The following is a 16,956-nucleotide window of genomic DNA, read 5'->3' as shown; positions in this document are numbered from 1 at the left end:
GTTAGTTGCTCGCTAGGATATCTCCTTACAATGCACACTGACAGGGCGCTCTCTTGCTGGTTCGTTACTTCACATCAGAGCTGGTGAGGTCACTGTGCATTAAAAAGAATATTGCACAGCGACAAGATCCTACTGAGCATATGCTCCAATTGGCAACCAACGCATGCTCAATAGAGCAGGGACTAGCCCAGTCCCTGAAACAGACATCACTGATGATGCTTTGTTTCAGAGTGGAGACAGAAGCTGAGAAAGTGACAGCAGCCTCTGCCCGCTGATGACGTCTCATTTGCGTATCCCAGCATGCACTTGGGGTTCTGATTCTGAAACAAAGAGGAAGTAGTAAAATAAAATAAAGCAGTTAGATAGAGTAGCAAGGGAATGGTAGGGAATTTTTAATTAAAGTATATTAGAATAGTGATTACATTATTAAATTTAATAGACAAATATTTTGGTTTAAATCAATGTTAGTTTTGGACCACCCCTATTAGGAAATGCATGAAGATCCAAAAACTAAGAAGCCATGTGACATGCGTGTGTGTTAAGGGAGTGAAATGATTACCTAGGGCTGTATTTCTTTCTTCCAAGATTTCTACCCTGACCAGCTGATTGACTGGAGAGGGATCTTCCAACCTTTCAATCAGGGCATTGACAAGATCATCATGGTTGCCTGGAAATATTCCCAAGTGGTCTCCTGGTTTGTACCTCAGCTCTTGATGTCCATTTGTGTGAAGTTGAAGGAATATAGTAGATCGACTACAAAATATATTTGTGTTAGTATTACCCAGTGATTTGTAATACATGCACATACAAGATACATTATAATGAAATCATTCAGAATTTTACATTACAGTTACAATAAAAGTACCAAAGAGAAAGCCTTGTGTTTGTCACAGGACGTGACCAATAGGTAAAGTGAAGCTTATTTACTGTAACGTAAGTAATCAAAAGAGGATCTCGCACGATGGATTCATGTGTCACGGGGAATGTGGGGAGACTTATACCAATCATAGAACCAGTAACAAGTGATCTCACTATGTCTGTCCTGGAAAAAAAAGTATATTTAGTTATGACTAATTATAAGGTCAACATGGTTATTATTAACTACTACTACTACACACTCAAGGAGTTTTCATATATAATTCGGCCTAGCCTAGAAAACTATAGCCCCAATTCATTAAAGCTTTTTTACCATTTAACTCGAGTAAATAACTTTGAAAAGTTGCTCATTTTTTAGCAACACGGGACTGCTCAAACATTGAAACTTTTGGTATTTTTGCTAAATTTTTGCCTAGCTCTAACAAAGTGGGCGGAACTAGGTTGTGACAGGATGTTGCATCCCATGCTTGTCAAATTGTTGGCGAGCAGTGTCTTACCTTACTAGACAAATCTTACTCGATTCACTGACTGGAATAGGATTTGTGGCGATGCACAGAGGCAAAAGCCCATTCGCGCCAAATCTGATTAATTAAAAGGCATGCATCTCTTATGAATCAGGTGACTCTACCCTGAAAAATGCTGGTTTTATTGTATTGGCTAATTGATGAATAAAGTACAACTTTATTCAACATATTCAACATTCAACTCCGGACATTTAATGCACTAATCAAAAGTACTTTGAATCCTTTGGAAAAAAATGTTATCCTGTTACAGTATGTAAAACTCATTTGTCATAAAGTTTTATACTTTTAATTATATTTTTGATATTCAGAAAAAGATAACAAACAGATGGGGCTAAATAAGGAGAATATGGCAGATAATTGACAGTTTCAGGACCCATTTCATAGAGTTTTACACGGCTGTACATGACTTGTGAGAGGGCGCATTATCATGCAAAAAATGAGAAACCTTTGGGAAGTTTTTTGCTGAAGTTCCAATCTTTCCCTGCCAGGGATAACTTTTCTTTACCACAATTTCAAGATACATGGCCCCATTCATTCATTCATGGACACAGATCAGTCGTCCTGATCCTTTTGCATAGAAACAGTCCCAAAGCATGATGTTGCCACCCCCATTCTTCACTGTATGGTGTTCTTTGGATGCAACTCAGCATTTTGTCTGCTCCAAACATGAGAAGTTTTGTATGACATTCTCCCAATACTCTTCTGGATAATCCAAATGTTCTCTAGCAAACTTCAGATGGACCCGGACATGTACTGGCTTAAGCCCCCTGTCCCCCTACACGTCTGGCACTGTAGGATCTGAGTCCCTGGCGGCGTACTGTGTTACTGATGGTAGCTTTGTTACGATGGTCCCAGCTCTATGCAGGTCATTCACTAGGTCCTCCCGTGTGGTTCTGGGATTTGTGCCCACCGTTCTTGTGATCACTTTGACCCCACGGGATGAGATCCTGCGTGGGGCCCCAGTTTGAGGAAGATTATCAGTGGTCTTGTATGTCTTTCATTTTCTTATTATTGCTCCCACAGTTGATTTCATCACACCAAGATGCTTGCCTATATTGCAGATTCAGTCTTCCCAGCCTGGTGCAGGGCTACAATTTTGTTTCTGGTGTCCTTCAACAGCTCTTGGGTCTTTACTATAGTGGAGTTTGGAATGTGATTGTTTGAGGTTAAACAGGTGCCCTTACTACAGGTAATGAGTGGAGGACAGAGGAGCCTCTTAAAGAAGAAGTTACAGGTCTGTGAGAGCCAGAAATCTTGCATGTTTTTAGGTGACCAAAAACTTATTTTCCACCATATTTTGCAAAATAAATCTTGACAAATCAGACAAGGTGATTTCTGGATTTGTTTTCTAATTTTGGCTCTCATAGTTGTGGTTTACCTATGATGTCAATTACAGGCCTCTCTCATTTTTTAAGTGGGAGAACTTGCACAATTGGTGGCTGACTAAATATTTTTTCCCCACTGTATGTTGAGCGCCCCGTCAGGGCAGTGGGGTACTCGGTATTGGGTCCTGCGGTTCACAGGGGGATGTCACGGTGGCTGACCCGGTCCGTGGCCCTGGGACGTCCGTATAAAAAGGAAAGGTCTTTAAAGGGAAAAAGTCTGTGTTCGTGACGCCACCTGTGGTATTCGGTCAGGGTGACCGATACTGCTTTAAGGGGTCCGCTGGGGTGATGTTATGGCAGCAAGGTATATCCCCAGGGCTTCCCAGTATGTAGATGGTGAATTGTGAATGGCGCAGTGAAGAACGAGGACACAAGGTTGCAGTCTCTTTACCGTTACAGAAGACATCAGTATCCACAGTCCAGGGCACCAGACCACATGGTAGGCAGAGTCTGGCCGGTTCAGAGGCAAGTCCAGAGTCCCCTTTGTCCAGGTGGAAATCATTAGCCTTCCCTTGTGCTGTAGTGGTGTAGTCCCTTACTGCATAAGCTTCAATAAGGTCCTCACAGATGTAGTGTCTCTCTCTCTGTCCCCCGTATAGGATAGGACAAAACCCGTATGACTGGTGACTTGAGCCTGTTTATAGGGTCTCTTAGATAACCCGGCTCTGTAGGGTGTCACCGTGCCTCCTGGGTGTAGGTGCGGACAGGTAACATGCAATTAGCTGTCTGTCATGATTCTCAATGGCGAGAGAACATAGCCCAGCATATATGAGAACTAGCTCTTGGAAGATGGAAACTATACTGACCATGAACTAAACCTGCCGCACAACTAGAAGTGGCCGGGTAGCATGCCTACGTTTTTTTATCCCTAGATGCCCAGCGCCAGCCGGAGAACTACCTAATCCTAGCAGAGGAAAAGACAGTCCTGGCTCACCTCTAGAGAAATTTTCCCAAAAGGCAGACAGAGGCCCCCACATATATTGGCGGTGATTTTAGATGAAATGACAAACGTAGTATGAAAATAGGTTTAGCAAAAATCGAGGTCCGCTTACTAGATAGCAAGAAGACAGAAAGGGCACTTTCATGGTCAGCAGAAAACCCTATCAAAACACCATCCAGAAATTACTTTAAGACTCTAGCATTAACTCATAACACCAGAGTGGCAATTTCCGCTCACAAGAGCTTTCCAGACACAGTAACGAAACAGCAGCTGTGAACAGGAAAAAAATGCAAAAACACACAAGGACAAAAGTCCAACTTAGCTGGGAGTTGTCTAGTAGCAGGAACATGCACAGAAAGGCTTCTGATTACATTGTTGACCGGCATGAAACTGACAGAGGAGCAAGGTTATATAGCGACTCCCACATCCTGATAGGAGCAGGTGAACAGAGGGGATGATGCACACAAGTACAATTCCACAAGTGGCCACCGGGGGAGCCCAGAATCCAATTTCACAACAGTACCCCCCCCCTCAAGGAGGGGGCACCGAACCCTCACCAGAACCACCAGGGCGATCAGGATGAGCCCTATGAAAGGCACGGACAAGATCGGAGGCATGAACATCAGAGGCAGTGACCCAAGAATTATCCTCCTGACCGTATCCCTTCCATTTGACCAGATACTGGAGTTTCCGTCTGGAAACACGAGAGTCCAAGATCTTTTCCACAACGTACTCCAACTCACCCTCAACCAACACCGGAGCAGGAGGCTCAACGGAAGGCACAGCCGGTACCTCATACCTGCGCAACAATGACCGATGAAAAACATTATGAATCGAAAAGGATGCAGGGAGGTCCAAACGGAAGGACACAGGGTTAAGAATCTCCAATATCTTGTACGGGCCGATGAACCGAGGCTTAAACTTAGGAGAAGAAACCCTCATAGGGACAAAACGAGAAGACAACCACACCAAGTCCCCAACACAAAGCCGAGGACCAACACGACGACGGCGGTTGGCAAAAAGCTGAGTCTTCTCCTGGGACAACTTCAAATTGTCCACCACCTGCCCCCAAATCTGATGCAACCTCTCCACCACAGCATCCACTCCAGGACAATCCGAAGATTCCACTTGACCGGAGGAAAATCGAGGATGAAACCCCGAATTACAGAAAAACGGGGACACCAAGGTGGCAGAGCTGGCCCGATTATTGAGGGCGAACTCCGCCAAAGGCAAAAAAGCAACCCAATCATCCTGATCCGCAGACACAAAACACCTCAAATATGTCTCCAAGGTCTGATTAGTCCGCTCGGTCTGGCCATTAGTCTGAGGATGGAAAGCAGACGAAAAAGACAAATCTATGCCCATCCTAGCACAGAATGCCCGCCAAAATCTAGACACGAATTGGGTCCCTCTGTCAGAAACGATATTCTCCGGAATACCATGCAAACGAACAACATTTTGAAAAAACAGAGGAACCAACTCGGAAGAAGAAGGCAACTTAGGCAAGGGAACCAGATGGACCATCTTAGAGAAACGGTCACACACCACCCAGATGACAGACATCTTATGAGAAACAGGCAGATCCGAAATAAAATCCATCGAGATGTGCGTCCAAGGCCTCTTCGGGATAGGCAAGGGTAACAACAATCCACTAGCCCGAGAACAACAAGGCTTGGCCCGAGCACAAACGTCACAAGACTGCACAAAGCCTCGCACATCTCGTGACAGGGAAGGCCACCAGAAGGACCTTGCCACCAAATCCCTGGTACCAAAGATTCCAGGATGACCTGCCAACGCAGAAGAATGAACCTCAGAGATGACTCTACTGGTCCAATCATCAGGAACAAACAGTCTACCAGGTGGGCAACGATCAGGTCTATCCGCCTGAAACTCCTGCAAGGCCCGCCGCAGGTCTGGAGAAACGGCAGACAATATCACTCCATCTTTAAGGATACCTGTGGGCTCAGAATTACCAGGGGAGTCAGGCTCAAAACTCCTAGAAAGGGCATCCGCCTTAACATTCTTAGAACCCGGTAGGTAAGACACCACAAAATTAAACCGAGAGAAAAACAACGACCAGCGCGCCTGTCTAGGATTCAGGCGCCTGGCAGACTCAAGGTAAATTAAATTTTTGTGGTCAGTCAATACCACCACCTGATGTCTGGCCCCCTCAAGCCAGTGACGCCACTCCTCAAAAGCCCACTTCATGGCCAAAAGCTCCCGATTCCCAATATCATAATTCCGCTCGGCGGGCGAAAATTTACGGGAAAAAAAAGCACAAGGTCTCATCACGGAGCAGTCGGAACTTCTCTGCGACAACACCGCCCCAGCTCCGATTTCAGAAGCGTCGACCTCAACCTGAAAAGGAAGAGCAACAACAGGCTGACGCAACACTGGGGCGGAAGAAAAGCGGCGCTTGAGCTCCCAAAAGGCCTCCACAGCATCAGGGGACCAATCAGCAACATCAGCACCCTTCTTAGTCAAATCAGTCAATGGTTTTACAACATCAGAAAAACCAGCAATAAATCGACGATAAAAGTTAGCAAAGCCCAAAAATTTCTGAAGACTCTTAAGAGAAGAGGGTTGCGTCCAATCACCAATAGCCTGAACCTTGACAGGATCCATCTCGATGGAAGAGGGGGAAAAAATGTATCCCAAGAAGGAAATCTTTTGAACCCCAAAAACACACTTAGAACCCTTCACACACAAGGAATTAGACCGCAAAACCTGAAAAACCCTCCTGACCTGCTGGACATGAGAGTCCCAGTCATCCGAAAAAATCAGAATATCATCCAGATACACAATCATAAATTTGTCCAAATAATCGCGGAAAATGTCATGCATAAAGGACTGGAAGACTGAAGGGGCATTTGAAAGACCAAAAGGCATCACCAAATACTCAAAATGGCCCTCGGGCGTATTAAATGCGGTTTTCCACTCATCCCCCTGCTTGATTCGCACCAAATTATACGCCCCACGGAGATCAATCTTAGAGAACCACTTGGCCCCCTTTATACGAGCAAACAAATCAGTAAGCAGTGGTAACGGATATTGATATTTAACCGTGATTTTATTCAAAAGTCGATAATCAATACACGGCCTCAAAGAGCCGTCTTTCTTAGACACAAAGAAAAAACCGGCTCCTAAGGGAGATGACGAAGGACGAATATGTCCCTTTTCCAAGGACTCCTTTATATATTCTCGCATAGCCGCGTGTTCAGGCACAGACAGATTAAATAAACGACCCTTAGGGTATTTACTACCCGGGATCAAGTCTATGGCACAATCGCACTCCCGGTGCGGAGGTAGTGAACCAACCTTGGGTTCTTCAAAAACGTCACGAAAGTCAGACAAGAATTCAGGAATCTCAGAGGGAATAGATGATGAAATGGAAACCAAAGGTATGTCCCCATGAGTTCCTTTACATCCCCAGCTTAACACAGACATAGCTCTCCAGTCGAGGACTGGGTTATGAGATTGCAGCCATGGCAATCCCAGCACCAAAACATCATGTAGATTATACAGCACCAGGAAGCGAATAACCTCCTGGTGATCCGGATTAACACGCATAGTCACTTGTGTCCAGTATTGTGGTTTATTACTAGCCAATGGGGTGGAGTCAATCCCTTTCAGAGGTATCGGAGCCTCCAATGGCTCCAAATCATACCCACAGCGTTTGGCAAAGGACCAATCCATAAGACTCAAAGCAGCGCCAGAGTCGACATAGGCGTCCGCGGTAATAGATGACAAAGAACAAATCAGGGTCACAGATAGAATAAACTTAGACTGTAAAGTGCTAATTGAAACAGACTTGTCAGGCTTCTTAGTACGCTTAAAGCATGCTGATATAACATGAGTTGAATCACCACAATAGAAGCACAACCCATTTTTTCGTCTAAAATTCTGCCGCTCGCTTCTGGACAGAATTCTATCACATTGCATATTTTCTGTCGTTTTCTCAGTAGACACCGCCAAATGGTGCACAGGTTTGCGCTCCCGCAGACGCCTATCGATCTGAATAGCCATCGTCATGGACTCATTCAGACTCGCAGGCACAGGGAACCCCACCATAACATCCTTAATGGCATCAGAGAGACCTTCTCTGAAAATCGCCGCCAGGGCGCACTCATTCCACTGAGTAAGCACAGACCATTTGCGGAATTTTTGGCAGTATATTTCAGCTTCATCTTGCCCCTGAGACAAGGACATCAAGGCCTTTTCCGCCTGAAGCTCTAAATGAGGTTCCTCATAAAGCAACCCCAAGGCCAGAAAAAACGCATCCACATTGAGCAACGCAGGATCCCCTGGTGCCAATGCAAAAGCCCAGTCTTGAGGGTCGCCCCGGAGCAAGGAAATTACAATCCTGACCTGCTGTGCAGGGTCTCCGGCAGAGCGAGACTTCAGGGACAAAAACAATTTGCAATTATTTTTAAAATTTTGAAAGTGAGATCTATTCCCCGAGAAGAATTCAGGCAAAGGAATTCTAGGCTCAGACATAGGTGCATGAACAACAAAATCTTGCAAATTTTGTACCTTTGTGGCGAGATTATTCAAACCTGTAGCTACACTCTGAAGATCCATTTGAAACAGGTGAACACAGAGCCATTCAAGGATAAGAAGGAGAGAAAGAGAGGAAGGCTGCAGTATAGGCAGACTAGCAAGTGATTCAATTAAGAGCACACTCAGAACTAGAGAAAAAAAAAAAAAAAAAAATTGTAGCAGACTTCTTTTTTCTCTCCTTTCTCAGCCAGTAATTTAACCCTTTTTTTTGGCCGGTCAAACTGTCATGATTCTCAATGGCGAGAGAACATAGCCCAGCATATATGAGAACTAGCTCTTGGAAGATGGAAACTATACTGACCATGAACTAAACCTGCCGCACAACTAGAAGTGGCCGGGTAGCATGCCTACGTTTTTTTATCCCTAGATGCCCAGCGCCAGCCGGAGAACTACCTAATCCTAGCAGAGGAAAAGACAGTCCTGGCTCACCTCTAGAGAAATTTTCCCAAAAGGCAGACAGAGGCCCCCACATATATTGGCGGTGATTTTAGATGAAATGACAAACGTAGTATGAAAATAGGTTTAGCAAAAATCGAGGTCCGCTTACTAGATAGCAAGAAGACAGAAAGGGCACTTTCATGGTCAGCAGAAAACCCTATCAAAACACCATCCAGAAATTACTTTAAGACTCTAGCATTAACTCATAACACCAGAGTGGCAATTTCCGCTCACAAGAGCTTTCCAGACACAGTAACGAAACAGCAGCTGTGAACAGGAAAAAAATGCAAAAACACACAAGGACAAAAGTCCAACTTAGCTGGGAGTTGTCTAGTAGCAGGAACATGCACAGAAAGGCTTCTGATTACATTGTTGACCGGCATGAAACTGACAGAGGAGCAAGGTTATATAGCGACTCCCACATCCTGATAGGAGCAGGTGAACAGAGGGGATGATGCACACAAGTACAATTCCACAAGTGGCCACCGGGGGAGCCCAGAATCCAATTTCACAACAGCTGTCCTGCCGGTCTCTGAAGTAAGGAGTAGAGGTCCTTACTACCTCGGTCTTCTGGCTACCGGTGTTCTGCGCCTCAGAAGGAGGCAGCCTGTTTGGTGCTGGTCCTCTTCTGGTATCCTCTCCTTTGCTTTGCCTTCCTTCACGCTCGCGGCAATACAGTTCTGCCTTCAATAAGTCTGTCTGGGAGCTGCAGCTCTGAGGGCATGCACAGCTCCGTGGACCCTCTGTCCTCCTCAGACTGATGTCTGGAACTAACTAACTTTCCCTACAGACTACTAGTTATATATATATGGGGAGTCTGTTGTGAATTCCGTTCTTGAACTCCCTCCTGTGGTCATGAATGATATTTCGGCGGGTTCTGTCCGTGGACTCCCTCTGGTGGCTGTGAGTGGAACTGCTGGTTCTGAGGTTGCTTCCTCAGCTGCTCTCGTTTGCGGCTGGGTTGGCTTCTCTATTTAACTCCACTCAGATCGTTACTCCATGCCAGCTGTCAATGTATTAGCACTGGTTCAGATCTCTCTCGGATCTTTCTGATGACCTGTCTACTCCAGCAGAAGCTAAGTCCCTGCTAGTTCATTTGTTGTTCATTGTGTTCTGAATATATTTCTTAGTACTTGCTAAGTTCTAGTCCAGCTTGCTAACATGATATTGCCTTGCTAGCTGGAAGCTCTGGGTTGCAGAGTGGCACCTCCACACCGTGAGTCGGTGCGGGGGTCTTTTTGCACACTCTGCGTGGCTTTTTGTAGCTTTTTGTGCTGACCACATAGATCCCTTTCCTATCCTCAGTCTGTCTAGTAAGTCTGGCCTCCTTTGCTGAAACCTGTTTCATCCCTGTGTTTGTGACTTTCCTCTTAACTCACAGTTAATATATGTGGGGGGCTGCCTTTACCTTTGGGGAATTTTCTCTGAGGCAAGGTAAGGCTTATTTTCCTATCTTTAGGGGTAGTTAGCTCTTAGGCTGTGAAGAGGCGTCTAGGGAGAGTTAGGTACGCTCCACAGCTATTTCTAGTGTGTGTGTTATAGGATTAGGATTTGCGGTCAGCAGAGTTCCCACTTCCCAGAGCTCGTCCTGTCTTTTAGTTTAACCATCAGGTCATTCCAGGTGCACCTAACCACCAGGTCCATAACAGTACAGCTGGCCCACAAAAGTATTAATGCATCTCAATAGAGGGATAAGAGAAGTTCTGAGACCATTTTTTTTTCCTCTGCAGTGTGTTTTGTCTTTCTTTTCCCCTTAACCTCTGGGTGGTTCAGGACTCAGGTGTAGATATGGACATTCAAGGTCTGTCCTCTTGTGTTGATCACCTCACTGCGAGGGTACAAAGCATTCAAGATTATGTAGTTCAGAATCCTATGTTAGAGCCTAGAATTCCAATTCCTGATTTGTTTTTTGGAGATAGATCAAAATTTCTGAATTTCAAAAATAATTGTAAACTGTTTCTTGATTTGAGACCCCGCTCCTCTGGTGACCCCATTCAGCAAGTAAAAATCATTATTTCTTTGTTACGTGGCGACCCACAAGACTGGGCATTCTCCCTTGCACCAGGAGATCCTGCATTGCTTAATGTAGATGCGTTTTTTTCTGGCGCTTGGATTGCTTTATGACGAACCTAACTCTGTGGATCAGGCAGAGAAAATCTTGCTAGCTTTGTGTCAAGGTCAGGATGAAGCGGAGGTATATTGCCAGAAGTTTAGAAAGTGGTCTGTGCTTACTCAATGGAATGAGTGTGCCCTTGCAGCAATTTTCAGAAAAGGTCTTTCTGAAGCCCTTAAGGATGTTATGGTGGGGTTTCCCACGCCTGCTGGTCTGAATGAATCAATGTCCTTGGCCATTCAGATCGATCGGCACTTGCGTGAACGCAAGGATGTGCGCCATTTGGCGGTGTCCTCTGAGCAGAGGCCTGAGCCTATGCAATGTGATAGGACTTTGACCAGAGCTGAACGGCAAGAACACAGACGTCAGAATGGGCTGTGTTTTTACTGTGGTGACCCCACTCATGCTATCTCTGATTGTCCTAAGCGCACTAAGCGGTTCGCTAAGTCCGTCACCATTGGTACTGTACAGCCTAAATTTCTTTTGTCCGTTACTCTGATTTGCTCTTTGTCATCCTACTCTGTTATGGCATTTGTGGACTCAGGCGCTACCCTGAATTTGATGGACTTGGAGTTTGCCAGGCGCTGTGGTTTTTTCTTGGAGCCCTTGCAGTATCCTATTCCATTAAGGGGAATTGATGCTACGCCTTTGGCCAAGAATAAGCCTCAGTACTGGACTCAATTGACCATGTGCATGGCTCCTGCACATCAGGAAGATGTTCACTTTTTGGTGTTGCATAATTTGCATGATGTGGTCGTGTTGGGTTTGCCATGGCTACAGGTCCATAATCCAGTATTGGATTGGAAATCAATGTCTGTGTCCAGTTGGGGTTGTCAAGGGGTACATGGTGACGTTCCGTTGTTGTCAATTTCTCCTTCTACTCCTTCTGAAGTCCCTGAGTTTTTGTCGGATTACCGAGATGTATTCGATGAGCCCAAATCCAGTGCCCTACCTCCTCATAGGGATTGTGATTGTGCTATTAATTTGATTCCTGGTAGTAAATTTCCTAAGGGACGACTTTTCAATTTATCTGGGCCGGAACACGCCGCTATGCGGAGTTATATTAAGGAGTCCTTGGAGAAAGGGCATATTCGCCCGTCGTCGTCACCGTTGGGAGCAGGGTTCTTTTTTGTGGCCAAGAAGGATGGTTCTCTGAGACCTTGTAGAGATTACCACCTTCTCAATAAAATCACGGTCAAATTTCAGTACCCTTTGCCTCTACTGTCTGATTTGTTTGCTCGGATTAAGGGGGCTAGTTGGTTCACCAAGATAGATCTTCGAGGGGCGTATAATCTGGTGCGTATTAAACAGGGCGATGAATGGAAAACAGCATTTAATACGCCCGAGGGCCATTTTGAGTACCTGGTGATGTCATTCGGGCTTTCTAATGCTCCATCTGTGTTTCAGTCCTTTATGCATGACATCTTCCGAAAGTATTTGGATAGATTCATTATTGTATATTTGGATGATATTTTGGTCTTTTCAGATGATTGGGAGTCTCATGTGAAGCAGGTCAGAATGGTGTTCCAGGTTCTTCGTGCTAATTCTTTGTTTGTGAAGGGGTCTAAATGTCTCTTCGGAGTTCAGAAGGTTTCCTTTTTGGGTTTCATTTTTTCCCCTTCTACTATCGAGATGGATCCTGTTAAAGTTCAGGCCATTTATGATTGGACTCAGCCTACATCTGTGAAGAGCCTTCAGAAATTCTTGGGCTTTGCTAATTTTTACCGTCGCTTCATCGCTAATTTTTCTCGTGTTGTTAAACCGTTGACTGATTTGACCAAGAAAGGTGCTGATGTGGTGAATTGGTCCTCTGCGACCGTTGAGGCTTTTCGGGAGTTGAAACGTCGTTTCTCTTCGGCCACTGTGTTGTGTCAGCCAGATGTTTCGCTCCCTTTTCAGGTCGAGGTTGATGCTTCTGAGATTGGAGCAGGGGCTGTTTTGTCTCAAAGATCTTCTGATGGCTCTGTGATGAAGCCATGTGCTTTCTTTTCTAGAAAGTTTTCGCCTGCTGAGCGTAATTATGATGTTGGCAATCGGGAGTTGTTGGCTATGAAGTGGGCATTCGAGGAGTGGCGACATTGGCTTGAGGGAGCCAAGCATCGCGTAGTGGTCTTAACGGATCACAAAAATCTGACTTATCTCGAGTCTGCTAAGTGGTTGAATCCTAGACAGGCTCGATGGTCGCTGTTTTTCTCCCGTTTCAATTTTGTGGTTTCATACCTTCCGGGTTCTAAGAACGTGAAGGCCGATGCCCTTTCAAGGAGTTTTGTGCCTGATTCCCCGGGAGTTCCTGAGCCGGCTGGTATTCTCCAAGAGGGGGTAATTCTGTCTGCCATCTCCCCTGATTTGCGGCAGGCGCTGCAGGAGTTTCAGGCTGATAGACCTGACCGTTGTCCAGCAGAAAAACTGTTTGTCCCTGATAGATGGACTAGTAGAGTTATCTCTGAGGTTCATTGCTCGGTGTTGGCTGGTCATCCTGGGATTTTTGGTAACAGAGATTTGGTGGCTAGGTCCTTTTGGTGGCCTTCCTTGTCACGGGATGTGCGTTCTTTTGTGCAGTCTTGTGGGACTTGTGCTCGGGCCAAGCCCTGCTGTTCTCGTGCCAGTGCGTTACTTTTGCCCTTGCCAGTCCCGAAAAGGCCTTGGACGGATTTTATTTCAGATCTCCCTGTCTCTCAAAGGATGTCGGTCATCTGGGTGGTTTGTGATCGCTTCTCTAAGATGGTCCATTTGGTACCCTTGCCTAAATTACCTTCCTCCTCTGATTTGGTTCCACTATTTTTCCAGCATGTGGTTTGTTTGCATGGCATTCCGGAGAACATCGTGTCGGACAGAGGTTCCCAGTTTGTTTCAAGGTTTTGGCGGTCCTTTTGTGCTAAGATGGGCATTGATTTGTCTTTCTCTTCGGCTTTCCATCCTCAGACAAATGGCCAAACCGAACGAACTAATCAGACTTTGGAGACCTATCTGAGATGCTTTGTTTCTGCTGATCAGGATGATTGGGTGACCTTCTTGCCATTGGCTGAGTTCGCCCTTAATAATCGGGCCAGTTCGGCTACCTTGGTTTCGCCTTTTTTTTTTGTAATTCTGGTTTTCATCCTCGTTTTTCTTCAGGGCAGGTTGAGCCTTCGGACTGCCCTGGTGTGGATTCTGTGGTGGACAGGTTGCAGCAAATTTGGACTCATGTAGTGGACAATTTGACATTGTCCCAGGAGAAGGCTCAACGGTTTGCCAACCGCCGTCGCTGTGTTGGTCCCCGACTTCATGTTGGGGATTTGGTTTGGTTGTCGTCTCGTCATGTCCCTGAAGGTTTCTTCTCCTAAGTTTAAGCCTCGTTTCATTGGTCCTTATAAGATTTCTGAAATTCTCAATCCTGTGTCGTTTCGTTTGGTCCTTCCAGCTTCTTTTGCCATCCATAATGTGTTCCATAGGTCGTTGATGCGTAGATATGTGGCGCCTATGGTTCCCTCCGTTGACCCTCCTGCTCCGGTCTTGGTCGAGGGGGAGTTGGAGTATGTAGTGGAGAAGATTTTGGATTCTCGTATTTCGAGACGGAAACTTCAGTACCTGGTCAAATGGAAGGGCTATGGTCAGGAGGATAATTCCCGGGTTTTTGCCTCCGATGTCCATGCGGCCGAGTTGGTTCGTGCCTTTCATTTGGCTTGTCCTGATCGGCCTGGGGGCTCTGGTGAGGGTTCGGTGACCCCTCCTCAAGGGGGGGGTACTGTTGTGAATTCCGTTCTTGAACTCCCTCCTGTGGTCATGAATGATACTTCGGTGGGTTCTGTCCGTGGACTCCCTCTGGTGGCTGTGAGTGGAACTGCTGGTTCTGAGGTTGCTTCCTCAGCTGCTCTCGTTTGCGGCTGGGTTGGCTTCTCTATTTAACTCCACTCAGATCGTTACTCCATGCCAGCTGTCAATGTATTAGCACTGGTTCAGATCTCTCTCGGATCTTTCTGATGACCTGTCTACTCCAGCAGAAGCTAAGTCCCTGCTAGTTCATTTGTTGTTCATTGTGTTCTGAATATATTTCTTAGTACTTGCTAAGTTCTAGTCCAGCTTGCTAACATGATATTGCCTTGCTAGCTGGAGGCTCTGGGTTGCAGAGTGGCACCTCCACACCGTGAGTCGGTGCGGGGGTCTTTTTGCACACTCTGCGTGGCTTTTTGTAGTTTTTTGTGCTGACCACATAGATCCCTTTCCTATCCTCAGTCTGTCTAGTAAGTCTGGCCTCCTTTGCTGAAACCTGTTTCATCCCTGTGTTTGTGACTTTCCTCTTAACTCACAGTTAATATATGTGGGGGGCTACCTTTACCTTTGGGGAATTTTCTCTGAGGCAAGGTAAGGCTTATTTTCCTATCTTTAGGGGTAGTTAGCTCTTAGGCTGTGAAGAGGCGTCTAGGGAGAGTTAGGTATGCTCCACAGCTATTTCTAGTGTGTGTGTTATAGGATTAGGATTTGCGGTCAGCAGAGTTCCCACTTCCCAGAGCTCGTCCTGTCTTTTAGTTTAACCATCAGGTCATTCCAGGTGCACCTAACCACCAGGTCCATAACAGGAGTCACCTAGTAAATAGGATCAAAAGCTCCCCCTGGTGGCCCAGAGTATGAATGTGTTGCATGTTTGTGATACCTGGATGCAGTTATCCTTCCTTGCCTCTGAACGTAGCATCACTCTCCCCAGGAGGAAAGTGACACTACTGTGACGACCAGGACCCTGGGGTGCCGCATATGTATTAGTCAAAGGATGATTATTTCAATGGACCGTAGCAAATGTATTGACCAGCTTGGAGATTACAACTTATTTCTACAATTCTTTTTATTGATTTCAAACATGAAATAAGGTTGTGTTAATGAGTCATTGAAATTTTTCGTACCTGGACTTTGCACTTTGTAGATTCTGTCGACTTAACAGCCTTGCACCGTATACCTTCTTTCTGTGAATACTGTAGAGTGCTGCAAAGAGAGAAATGTTGGATAAAAAGATAAAGGAATGTAAATTTCAATATTAGTTATCTCAGTCCACTATATAGTGGAATGTAAAAGTTTGGGTACCTCTGGTCAAATTTACTGCTGTTGTGAACTATATATATATATACACAAGTTCTTCTCATTAAATTAGAACATCATCAAACAGTTAATTTATTTCAGTTCTTCAATACAAAAAGTGAAACTCATATTATATAGAGTCATTACAAACAGAGTGATATTTCAAGTGTTTATTTCTGTTAATGTGGATGATTATGGTTTACAGCCAATGAAATCCCAAAAGTCATTTTCTCAGTAAATTAGAATACTTTATAACACCAGCTTGAAAAATTATTTTTAAATCCAAAATGTAGGCCTACTAAAATGTGTGTTGTTCAGTAAATACACTCAATACTTGGTTGGGGCTCCTTTTGCATCAATTACTGCATCAATGCTGCATGGCATGAAGGTAAACAGCCTGTGGCACTGCTGAGGTGTCATGGAACCCCATGTTGCTTTCATAGCTGCCTTCAGTTTGTCTGCATTATTGAATCATTTGTTGCATTGTTGAATGATTCTCTATAGGGTTAAGGTCAGACGAGTTCACTGGCCAATCAAGCACAGTGATAATGTTGTTTTTAAACCAGGTATTAGTTCTTTTGTCAGTGTGGACAGGCGCCAAGTCCTGCTGGAGAATTACATTTCCATGTCCAAAACGCTTGAAGTGATCTAAAATGTCCTGGTACATGGCTGCACTGACTTTGGTGTGCTTCTCCACACTTCCTCCAGACTCTGGGACCTTTATTTCCAACTGAAATGCAAAATTTATTTTCATCTGAAAAGGACTCCTTGGACCACTGAGCTACAGTCCAATTCTTTTTCTCCTTGGCCCAGGTAAGACGCTTCTGGCATTGTCTGTTGGTCATGAGTGGCTTGACACAAGGAATGAGACACTTGTAGCCCATGTCTTCGATGCGCCTGTGAGTGGCGGCTTTTGAAGCAATGACTCCAGCAGCAGTCCACTCCTAGTGAATCTCCATCAAATTTTTAAATTACCTTTTCTTAACAATCCTTTCAAGGCTTCGGTTATCCCCGTAGCGTGTGTACCATTTCTACCATACTTTCTCCTTCTACTCAACTTTCCATTAATATGCT

At 45.2% G+C, this 16,956-nt stretch overlaps 1 protein-coding gene across 4 annotated transcripts in view; it reads right to left on the bottom strand.

Annotated features, from left to right (window-relative positions):
* The window catches only part of NOS1 (nitric oxide synthase 1), a 560,003-nt gene that overhangs the window by 18,010 nt on the left and 525,037 nt on the right, over window positions 1-16,956 (bottom strand). For all 4 annotated transcript variants that reach the window (XM_077292306.1, XM_077292314.1, XM_077292320.1 and 1 more), the window contains 2 exons: window positions 15,711-15,789; window positions 560-753 (listed from right to left, as the gene is read on the bottom strand). In XM_077292306.1, the coding sequence (XP_077148421.1) occupies window positions 560-753; window positions 15,711-15,789 (273 nt within the window). The remainder of the gene's footprint in view (window positions 1-559; window positions 754-15,710; window positions 15,790-16,956) is intronic.

This window comes from Ranitomeya variabilis, chromosome 1, assembly GCF_051348905.1.
Source record: "Ranitomeya variabilis isolate aRanVar5 chromosome 1, aRanVar5.hap1, whole genome shotgun sequence".
Taxonomy (NCBI): domain Eukaryota; kingdom Metazoa; phylum Chordata; class Amphibia; order Anura; family Dendrobatidae; genus Ranitomeya; species Ranitomeya variabilis.
This window is presented reverse-complemented; position numbering and strand designations above follow the sequence as displayed.